The sequence below is a fragment of the Heliconius melpomene genome, chromosome 9 (genome assembly GCF_056956725.1).
Source record: "Heliconius melpomene rosina isolate 202511_hmr_F chromosome 9, ASM5695672v1, whole genome shotgun sequence".
NCBI classification, from domain to species: Eukaryota; Metazoa; Arthropoda; class Insecta; order Lepidoptera; family Nymphalidae; genus Heliconius; species Heliconius melpomene.
In genome coordinates this window covers 3103631-3116265 of record NC_140397.1, presented here as the reverse complement: position 1 = coordinate 3116265, position 12635 = coordinate 3103631, and the positions used below count along the sequence as shown (strand labels likewise).

Here is a 12635-nt window from a genome sequence, read left to right as displayed (position 1 = left end):
TGTTTATTATCTTCGTTACCTCGTTTCATGGTCGGATTGTACTTGTTAGTACATGATTCTCGACTAAGCTTATAGACAAAAGACGTTCTCAAAGTAAGCAACCTTGTGGCCTATGTGAACTTATGGCGTTACTAATTCAAATAGTTAAACGAGTCGTTTAAACTTAAGAATGTTTTAGAATTGTACTTTTGAATAAATTGTTCTTTAGCTAAAATTTTAATATTATTTTCTTTACATTTTTTATATATATAAGTAAATGAATTAAATATTTCATTCTAATTATAAGCATAGATAAAAAAATAGTAATTTTAAACCACTAGTTTCGTGTTACTTAGAAAAAACATTGAGGTTTAACAAAACGAAAAAAATATCAAATGAGTTTAATTATAAAAGGATTAATTACCTGTGTCGTTTTAGTGGGTAACATTAAAAGTGGAAGAGCGGGTCGTAACTTAAAAGTAATGTTATTCCTTATACCAGTGACGTTTATTTAACGCGATGGAGTCGAGAAACATTAAAATAGACATAATCACGTTTCGGAGACTTACAGCCCGTCTGTGGTCGTATACACGAAATACGTAAGACACTAATAATTTATTACCCCCAATTACAACAATCGCGAAAAAAACTCCACCAACTATGGTATTCTGAACTTTTGAAACTGGACGAATTGAAAAAAGAAGACTACCTTTAATTTCACATGGCATCAGCGGCATTCGACAGACGGACCGTACTCAGGACTTGAAGAATTCTAAAAATGAAAATGTCGGCCATAAACAACTGAATTATTTGAATGAAGCATAAGATTAAAAAATAAACAAATTTGGGACGGGTGATGTCCGCGCCGGCTTCGCCCGCTTCATGATCGGCGATAACGTCTGAGAAGGGTAAAGCGTTGAAATCGAAACCACGTTAAAAAACAAATCTCTAGATCTGTTCATCCGGATTTGATCTAACAGTGCGCCAGGCTTCTTTATAAGTTTAGACATGATTATATTGATACTTATCTAACATTTTTTCTAATCCACTTTGCATACCTACGCCAGCGATGAAATAAAATTAAAAGACTTGGATGAGTAACTCTCGTTATATATGTAACTAGGATATTAACTTGTTTATATTCTCATCACTAGCGTTATGGAAATAAACAGAAAATTGTTTGAACATACAAAAGTTCGATGCTAGCGATAACCGTACTAATGTAATTGTATCTTCAAAGGATTTTCGGCTTTCCTGGACCGATTTAAGCTTTGGATTCACAATTTAGATTTACTAAATTATTGAGCATTGCTACCTTCAATTTGAGGATTTTGGAGGAGGTTCCCAAACTGTGATCTTATTTTGACACGTCTATAAATTCGACGAAGTAAGTACGACGCACGTAATAATGCCTCCATCCATACTAAATAATAGCAACAATTTATTCGCTCAGTTGCGGATACAGGCAGAGCATGTGAGCGCTCGCGGTGCTACTCACAATTCCTAGAAACATTGTACGTGTGATGAATATAGAGAAGAATGCGAAGAATTTAAACAATGCAGATTTTAGGGCTGCTCCCTGGCGCTCTGACGTGAGAACGAGACCCTGGACTATGATTGTTATGGTTTATTGGAATGCAGTACAATTTCTTAGATGATTAAATTTTTTTGGGTAACAATTTGAAATTGTTACTTCACAAAAATATAATAATATAATTACAAAATGTCAGAATAAGAACTTGAAGATTGTACGTGTGAAAAAGTGGTGTTGTTTTAAGCGTTCAGCTCAGATGCGCTATAATAACAAGACTGGTAAACTTTATTGTCCATTCATTCTCTTGATGAGTTTATTTTCTTTATCTTTCTATGACTGTGCATTATTTATGGTGTCGGGATTTTGGAGGCAATTCTAAATTTGTGTTGATTTAGCACCCGAACCACTTGAGGCCATTTAACTATGTGGTTTGTTTATTTAGAGGAATTTTTAAAAAAAATGTCTTAATAATTAATATGTTACCGAATAGCTGTGCAGTGGGTGTGAACAATGCAACCTGCCCAGCCCAGCCCAATTATATACGCTCCGATTGTTTAAATTTGAAATAATAGTTATATACGCAACCCTATATGTATGTATGTGTTATAGCTCGTCCCTCAGAACACTCTTGCGAAGAATTTCATTTCACAATACATTTTTTTGTCCAACTTTAATTGCTATTCGTTGGAAAGGAGAGAGATAAAAGACGGTGTAAAGAGGGAACACGATCGAATGAGGCATTCCATAGCTTCGGTGGATTATTAAAAGAAGCGGATGTGGGGGTAAGTATTTTAAGAGGATCCCGGCGCGAGCGGATCGAGATAAAGGAAATTATTAAGAGCACTCTCGGAAAAAACTTGGTAGACGGAAGTTTCTCAGTGGTTCGTGTACATAAGGTTACGAGGCGTTCACATATCACGTTACTCTTTGAAATTATGGACTAATAAGCCGAAGATCTGGTGAAGGTTTGAGTTTGAGTTTGAGTTTGAAATTTAAATGACTGCAGACTTATGTAATGGCCGCATCGCGAATGGAATAGTAATGCCGGATATACCAACTGATTATAATTCAATAGTAATTACGTTTTCGTGGCGCCCACATTTTGATGTTAAGATTCACCAGCGCGAAGATACTTTATGACAGACCGTACGTACAGATTTTTAATTGCTTTCTAATGATAGTACCGGTGCTAAAAGTTGGTTGTAGCTGGTGTACAGTTCACACGTGACAACGGCTTCCAATTGTTTTGAGATTTGGATCGCGCTTGACGTCGCAACAGCGTTAATTTCCGCGAAATAAAATACCGTATGTCATATATGACATATATAGATATATCTATACATATTAAATATATGTCGACATGAACGTCTCAGGAGACGCTACTTTCATTTAAATTTTTCCAAACATTCAGAGCGTGAAACCATTGTCGAAACATGCAAAATAACTAACAATCTCTAGAATTAGTTACGCCGTTGCTTAGTCTACTTGTTCCACAATAAAGAATCGTGTTTCTTCACATTATGACATAAATGCATTAATCAAGTACGTACTCAACTTGTTATTATAACATATTAATTTGATTTCTCATTAGAAATGTAATTAATTGTTATGTGTTAATTGTATTTTATTAGAAACTCAGGTATTACATGGATGTTAAAGTTAAACACGAATAGGGAAATATATAACAACAAAAAGGCTAATAGTAATTATCCATAGTAAATGTCTGTTTTAAATTTAATTAATCCATGATAGTTCTTGTCTATGCTTCACACTTATAAAGCTCCCGATGTCGTCGTCCACTCAAAATTAATTCCTTCCGGGACAATGATTTAAAAATAAAGTTGTCATCCAAGTATTGGAAACTCATTTAGAAATTGAAAAGGCAGCCATAATTTATATTTCCTTAAAAGCTTTTTTTTAATATTTATTCTACCATAGACAGTAAAATTTAAAAAAAAATCATTTGCTCGGATTCATACTGCAACATCGTCTTGTTATTGTAAGATGGCCGACCTTCGTAAGCTTTGTGGGAAAGTGACTTGCCAAAACAATTTTGTTCCCAGGGATATCCGAATTATTTATCGAATATAAAATAACTGATATTTAATTTGTGTGTAATTAATCATTCGATAGGTTGTATTCAATGTATCGAGATGAAGACAATTTACTTTGATAAGATTTAACAATGGCGTCTAAAATCATATTTGAAGCAATACGGATCTGTCTGTCCATAAAAAGTATAGTTCATGGCCAGTTTATTATAAAGGTGTTCAATATAGTAGGTTCATACACAAGAAAACATCAGGTACTACGGCAGGTGCATTTTGAATATCTATTTGTGGATTTCCATGTTTTTTTAGCAAGAACGTCGTCGCAAACCCGTAACGGTTTCCCGTTGACATGGAATGAATGAACCCGTTCATGTCGTCGAGGTCCACACCCTCTAAAGGCCACCACTACCCCACACGATAAATAATTTCCAACCATTCATTGTATATAAAATGTTAAAAACAACTTTTTGCATGCATATGTAATATTTGTTTTAATCCGGTCCTCAACTTTGTCACATCCGTGCCCGTTAACGTCTCTCAATATAGAACTTGTGATTTACAAACACAAATTGTTTAAAGTAAAATAAATGAAGCTCTCGCTGTGAATACAAATGAGTTTCTTTTCGAGTGAGCCATCTTTCTCTAAACGTATGATGAATAGTTTGTATGGGTCGTTAACTCGCGCCGTTTTACTTGTAATTTCACTGTTCAATGTTGTTAGTAATATTAATATTACTAGTGACCTGTTATCGCGAGGGTCAGATCTCTCCATGCGGGCTCTAAAGTCGATTTGTTTCATGGGATCAAGATAAAGTTGGTACGTTTTGTCGTACGGTGGCGACAAAGTTGACTACTCCAGGTAACACGAGTACAACCGTTACAACTCCGCCTGCGGGACCATGGCGGCGTCATGTTTCAAAATATTGTGATGCTGACCACTGACCCATGCTTCTTAATGAATTATAGAAACATATAATTATTAATTATTGATTAATAAATAATATATTAATATTCTAAAACTTTTTCATAAAAAAACATAATACAAAGTTGGTATTTGTGCAGTAAATAATATTTATTCATATGAACGTTATGGCTCATGTAACCGGCGGTTCTTCGATGACCTCATTGCGAAAAAACAGCTAATAGTCTATGGGAGATTATTTAATTTAAATGCAGCGCACCCAACTATAACATGACTTGTAAAGGTCACGACTTCGCGTACCTAAGCCTGGTTTACTCATGGCATATGGATGAGCATGTGGGAGATGTTACCGTAAATTCCTATCAAATGAGATGAACGGCATATGGCGTAAATTCGACAGCTCTCTTTCAAAGCTTAACCTGTCACAAACTCGCTACAGGATCGTTTCGCGTCACTTTCGCTCAATTGATCGCATGTCACAATGTCTGACAATAGTAAACTCTATGTGAAATGAAACAGGAAGTTCCAATTTAACGCCAATTCACATGGAATGATACTGGCAGAAAAGGAACCGGACGCATATCGATGGTTGAGAAAAAAAAAAGTTTAGAATTTCATCTACGGCCTCTCATTCCTACCTGCTAAGTTACCAAATGTCACGTTTCTCCAGATGGTCGGACTTGTGCAAGCAGCATGGGAGTTTGTTTGGTTAAACATTACGAGACGGCATGACATTTGAAGTGGGCCGCTAAATAAAACGCAAATAGCTCTCCAATTCTCGAGTATACGGAAACAGTGTAAACTGAAGACAATTCACGCAAGTTTAGCCTTAACTAAGATGGAAATAAAATGTCTGTTATCCTTGATTCGCAAATAAATAATAGATAATTGTAATATTGGATCACGATCCATGCCGGGCTCTGCACTCGTGTTATTATGAGAAACCACAATGGCGGCCAACCAAAGGCTAAACGTTTAATACGATTCGAATAGCTCAAACATAAACCCCGACTTCATAATTAATTAAATATGAACCATAGAACGCTGTTACCGTCCCACGCGGCGACTCGTTAAACCATCAAGTATTCTTATCGTCATCGCTTCTGTCAAATTTGAATATCGAATCTCGTAATTTCTTTTTTTTTTTCTATTATTTACTGGCTGAGATGCCAACTGGTGTGGATTATTCGAATTTCTTACTAGCATCGATTTTGATTTATTGATGTAGGGTTGCTACTTAATATTTCTTTAATGATATATCGATTTTATTTCAAGTACAAAACGAATACGACGTTTTTATTGAACGTTTCATTTGAGAGCGTGAGCTTGATCAACGTGAATGTTAGATTTAATGTTTAGAATGAGAAATGGTTACTGACAGTCTATCAATCATTGAAATCAAAAACAATATCTTGTTATATAGATAATAAATTAACACTTACCGGCCACGTGAAGTCGAAGGGAAAGACGATGGGATTGGTAAATCCTTCCACGTTAAGATTCGGCACATCCAAGGAGTTTCCTCCGAGCACTGGAGTAGTTATGTCACCGAACGTACACGGTGATGTTGTATCGATGTTTGCTTGATAAATTTTGAGGCACACTCGGAATTTAGTCCTGCACGGCGCCAAACACGGCGCGTCACTACTTGAGGAACCATCACAGCACTGGCCACTACTTAACCTACCCAATGAGTTCGTAAAACTTTTTATCCTTAATTCGAAGGAACCAGATGTCAGCACCTGAAATAGAAAAAAAAATTAAATACATATAAAACTTTAAGTATTTAATAAATTTTGTTTTCTTATATGGAAACAAAAGTAAATAGCTATATAAGTTTCGACACCAAATAAGATGTAATTCTAAAAATAAATTATTTGCACAACTGTCCGAGAGATCGGTCCCGTTGAGACATTAACGGTTCCACCGGACAGTTATGTAGGTCGCTTAATATTGGGGTTGGCAATGCACACATGGGGTGACGTGATAACCCTAACTCGAATTGAACGTCGACTTAGTTCGAGAGGATTTTAAAATTAATATTTACTTGTATAAAACTGTCATTTATAAGTTTTTACAAGCCCCCAGCTTTGTTTTAAGCGATCTTTTTTGTTGGGCATGCTTCTTAAGAATCTATTTAGCGTTGACAGATACGTAGACGTTAAAAAAGTTGTAGCTGGTATTGTTTTTTGTCATATAAATAATAATAGCGCACTGCCCTCTAGGGTAGCAAGCAACCCTTGTATTAATGAAAGAATGCGCAGTTGGCAGCGACGCATGTGGGATTAAAACTAGCTTTAATTCAGTTATGCTATAGACTAGGGAGTAGATACGTGGTATGTTTAAACTAACTTAAACAAATTTACAAAATTCCTTGTTTTTTAACCGATTTCTGTAAAAGGAGAATATCAATTCGACTTTGTTTTATTTTTTTTAAGTGGGTATGTTACCTCAGAACTTTCAACCAGGTGGACTGAGGTTGACGATCCTTTCTTATACGAAAGCTGGTGCTTTCCGTGTGTTCATTTTATTTTTTTTCCAATTCTGACAATGTTATTATAGAGAAAAGCATATAAGTCTTAAATTTGCATAGTTTACTGCTTCAAATCAATTTTTTTTGTTAAAAAATATTTGTTTTTTTTTTTAAAGAAGCGCATTTCCTTAAGTATCGAAAGTAGACGTCCGTAAGTAATTATACGGCATCGGAAGGAAGTGGCGAGCTTGGAAGCGTGGATCGTGTCTCCTCGAATCATTATTATATATGTACGTACAGTCAGCTGCCCGATTCCATACAATGTGTGATATAAACTAAATCGTTTTACAAATAGCACTTCGTCATTACGATTTATAACTATTTTATTGTGTAATGGCGTTTGTGTATATAACGCGAAAATAATGTTGGTAATTTCCTGTTGCTCACTTTCGCTGTTAATCTTTAAATCGATTGTATTTTTTTCTTCACGCTTCACGCTGTATCCCGCATAAAGCAGAAAGGGCAGAGGGAAGTGTTAAACACGCTGCGCTTTTGTCTTGATACCAGAGCAAAAAAAGAAAATTAATTAATCTATTAATAATGACATTATACGACAAGTAATATAATAATTAACGTTAAATAATAACCATTCTCGTACAATTCGAACAATTAAAAATTCCCACGCACTGTGAACTTCAACGCTGGCTGAACTTGTCAAAAAGTTTACAAAAGAAAGTAAATAAGGAACAATGAACCATTCAAATGATGTCTTATCTAGAGACGGTAGAACTTTATATTTAAAATTTTGAACCACAAAATTAAACAAAGCACGCTATATGTAAAAAAGACCAGATTTCTACCAACTTCCTGCCAAGTTGATAGGGGTTGTTTCTGAACGCGCAAAACATATGTCTGTCTCGTTTCATTGAAAATGTTAAAACGGGACAGAGTATAACATCCACGTGGTAAACGCCAGGTAGGAGCGGAACGTAAAAAAAAGGAACCAAAAAAACACACTGCCACTCTAAACATCCCCTTTTTTATCGAAGCTGATGGATTGTTTATCAAAAGCATAGTAGCATAGATTTATCAAAATTAATTATTTAAAAGATGGTCTCACGGATTCTCCTTCAACAATTTTATGAATGAAAATCAAATTGGATTAAATGTTTTAAAGGAGTTTTATTGTGTGAGGTCCGTTCTGCCTCAAGCGCGCCACTGGTTAACAATTAAATAATACTTACGTACCGAGTAAGTTATAAAAGAATGTCTTGAGGCGTTTTAACGCTATGAAGAACTGACTCATTATAGTAAAAAAAATGCTAAGTAACTTCTGGTCCATTATTCAAAACAAAATAATAAAAAAGACTTAATTATAATAATATTATTATTTAAATAAAGAGAAAAAACACAGTTATTTCTGTGAGAAATTTCGTAAACTTTAACTTAATCCATCTAGCAATGAATCAAATAAGTATATAATATATTTGTAAGTAATTTATTTAACTTGCTTTAATGCATCGGACGTTAGAATCGTGAACATCAATATTGTTTTTTTATCCGTTTTAAATGGAAAGTAACACTGGCATGTAACATTAATTGCGCCGGCGCATGTCTCGATACCAAATTGATTTTGAACACCTAATCTTCTATCTCGCTCTATTGTTTAATAAATCGTGTATTAACTATTTAAATCACTAGATTCCCTTTGCCTATCCTGCTGAGTGCGGGATACAGCGTGAAGCTGATTTTATTTTAATTTATTAACAATTTAAATATCAATTATTACAAGTAATAATTATTTGATATCTAAAATTAATTGTAACTATAAAAGAGGATTGGAGACTTGGAGTATTCAAATAAAAATAGTATGATCCAATTAAGGAGCCATTACACGAACAGCATTGTATACAGCAGCGTAAACACTTGTTCCAGTAGTCAGTATCTAAAAATATCACAAATAATGAAACACAAGGGGAATGTTTTTCATCTGGACCGGTACACACGCAAAATGTGTTAAAATAAACACCCAAACAGTCTTGTCTTATAATAGCGCGACGATGTGGCCAGTGCATCAAAATCAGAAATGGAAATTTATATTAGGACTTACTAGGTATGATTTTTTTTCTGCTTAAATCATTTTAAGTATAGCTAATTGATGACTTAAAAGTCACGTATAATATTATTATATTGTATTAACAGAGGTTATTAACAGAGGAACCTCTGTTGTATTAACAGAGGGTAAAAGTTGAGAATATAATAGATTTACAGTTTCCAATTGTATTAAGAAAATAAATGTAGAAATCTTGAAGGGAATACGAAAAAAAACGATCAGAAATCGACGTTCGAAGCGACAAAAGTTGCCATGTCTTTGTTCAACGACTAATTCCTGGCAGCTGCATCAGGATAAAAGAAACATGCAATCTAATAGCGAAAATGGACGCAGAATCATAGCTAATGGGTACGTACAGGCATAATGCCTAGAACGTATATGGAAGAATAATGAGGTATTTTGCGGTTATTTAAGCATTGCCCAAGAGAATTGAGATTTCGTGCGTCGGTGTACGCTATGATGGGATGGGTATCGTAAACCAGATCCAAGGTGGATTGTTATTGGATTTGTACGTGTGAACCTTTCTGGGCTGCGTAACTGGCGGAACGGAACTTATTAAAATAGTTTCTAGCACAAAAGAATTTTAATGATTGAAAACTCTGCCAGTTACAAAAAGAACTCTAAATTATATTATATATTTAATTATTTTTAGATTATGTTTACTGTCTACATCTTAGTAAGTTAAGTATCAAATACAATTTGCCTTGTCAATTAGGAGGCGAATTGCGTGCATCTCGACATTACCTTTACTTGATCGTCACTATAAAACGCCTTAATAGTTGTGGCTGTTTGCTACTTTAATAGGCCTGTTTCCAAAGATTGTTTTAAAATTACACTTTAAAGAACCTATTTATGTTTAGTATAAAAATAATACGATATAATAGTATTATAATAATTTAAGTTATTTTTTACGAGGCCAGGTGTTAGTTTAGTTGAAGTTTATACATTTGTATGTGTCACCTTTCGGCCTCTACTTCCATCCCACGTCAGTTCTCATCTCTTAGAGCCTGAAGCAGAAGGCACCAATTGACACGTATGAAATTTGAAATTGAATAATATTCACAAGACGCTAAACAATAGAACCTTACGTAACTTATATATTGGGTGTCAAAAATGTTACAAAATTGGTGAAACTTAAATGGTAGATTGAGGTCAGTCGTGGTGCAGGAGTTCAAATGTGTGACTGTAAAAGCAACTGGTTGCAGGTTCAATCCCAATTCGAGATTCTCTCTACCTGCTGTGTGCGGGATACTGCGTGAAGCTGATATTTTTTTTATTAAACGATAAAAGTGAAAAGCCAGGACAAATAACAAATCTAACTTGTTAGTGCCGATTGTTTAATTCGAGGTACGGGCCGAGCTATGCGTGTGTTGATAAATAATGCATAATAACATCCCCAAGCATCCAGTTCGGCGACATTACGCAACCTGATCAATGATCCTGTCCGCCATATTGCTTTTTTGCCTTCATTGAGAATCGAACCGCGTCCGGTCGGGATTGAAAAGAAAAATAAATGAAATTAATTGTTTTAAATACGCGCACGTTATCGCGGCGTTTAGTTTCGTAATTCAACACGTAATGTCTCCAGAATTCGGCGGAAAGTGGTGAACGGAGTGTCTCTGTACATCTGTCTATCCTGCTGTGTGCGGGATACAGCGTGAAGTTGAATCTGATTTTTAAGTACGACACCAATAATGAAAAAGTGATTGAAAAGAAAAATAAATTGTTTTAAATAAGATGGTCGTAAAAAAGATGGTGCTGGTTGAGCACAATGAGGCGCGACTGCCGCCTTGGAGGCGTAATGGATTTGTCATTTGTCAATGTTTGTCTAACAGATACGAAGATAAAGTAGTTGGGATGCATGGGATTTAAATAATATCTATTATGTTTTTTTGTTGTAGTTGTAAGACACTCTTCTCCCTACTTTCCACCAAATTATGGGGGGGCATTGCGTGTTGATTTTCGGAACTGAACGCCGCGTTTTATCTCGATATCAGAGAATATCAAATATTTGATTTCCTCGAGTGGGAATCGAATTCACAATTAGATGAATTATTAATTTAGGAATGTGTATATTTGAATATTTTACAATATTTAATTCTAGTGTTGTAATGCTATACTGAAATATTAAATAATGAAGTCGTAACTAAGATGATGTAGCCTCACAATCGGTCATTATATCCTCTCATCATACAATGGGACGAAAACTGAAATTTCACATAGTTAAAACGTTAAAAACCGACGATTATACAAATTTCGTACGAGTTTTCTTATAATTGAGTTGGTTCTCATAGAACAAAAACCGTTTGGACAATGGACCAAATTATAACAGGGTTAAATACCTTCACATACTTATATGCTTATTGTGGACCAACATGACATATGACGATTAATTATTATTGTATTCTTGTGGAAACTTTGGGGAGGAAATTGCTTGGTTTGAACTGCCTTGCCTATTAAGATATTTGGTAACTACGTTGGGAATGGAACAATGTAAATACCTGGTATTTCTGTTGAGCAATGGAGTTCTTATAAAATGTGGGAATAAATGGCCATATTAAATATTTGACTTAAAATTGCAATTTCTACGTCACAATGACAGTTGACATTTTGAGACATACAGTCATGCGCGAGCGCTTTCTTTTTTTTTGGTATCTAGCCTCAACTAACTGTATTTTTATTATACCGATTTGGGTAATAAACATGTCAATTAAGTTACACTACCAAAAGTTATAGAAATTTCACCCGGAAAATGAACTCTAGTCCTCAACGCGGTCAGTTCGAATTTGTGTGAGCAAGTAATTTATGGGAAAAAAGCAGATGTTAGGGTTCTTAAGAGTAGCCATTAATGTAGCACCTGCTTGCAATGTGGGCCGAGCGACATACATGTACATACATACTAAGAATACTAAGTTAAGAAATATTAAAAAAAAAATCAAATCAGCTTCACGCTTTCACGATTTCACGCTGTATCCCGCACACAGGACAGAGGAACTTAGTGTTAAGACACTCCGTCACCCACTTTCCGCCGAATTCTAGCAGTTGAGTGGTGGGGCTCAACAAGCGAGTAAATGAATGGCTAAATTTAAATTAATATTTAATTTCCTCGAATGGGGATCGAACCCACAACCAGTCGTACTCAGGTTAAGAAATATAAGTGATTATATCACGAATCGTACGCAACTAATACCTATTACCAGCTACGTTCCATACGAGCTGACATGCTATGTCCTAGATAACCGACAGGCACCCGAACAATCTCGATATTAATACAGCTATGTCGCAAACCGATAAAAATACTATTGCCGTCCATTTGAGGTCCTCAAATGAGTTTTACTTTAATCTTGTTTAACACGCATTGAGCTGTTAAACATATGGTTTTTTCAGCTTCACGCTGTATCCCGCAAAGCAGTGTTATTAACCTAGTGTTAAGAAATTCCCGTTACCCATTTTCCGTCAAATTCTAGCGGAATTGCGTATTGAGTGATGGAACTGGTCTCGACACCAAAATATTAAATGATCTCGAGTGGGAATTGAACCCACAATCTCTGGTCAATTCAAGT

The 12635-nt window shown here is 35.2% G+C and overlaps 1 protein-coding gene across 1 annotated transcript in view; it reads right to left on the bottom strand.

Moving 5' to 3' along the window:
• Delta (neurogenic locus protein delta) overlaps positions 1 to 12635 on the bottom strand; it is a 32494-nt gene that overhangs the window by 17191 nt on the left and 2668 nt on the right. The window contains exon 2 of the mRNA XM_085189854.1: positions 5929 to 6228. Within this exon, the coding sequence (XP_085045980.1) occupies positions 5929 to 6228 (300 nt within the window). The remainder of the gene's footprint in view (positions 1 to 5928; positions 6229 to 12635) is intronic.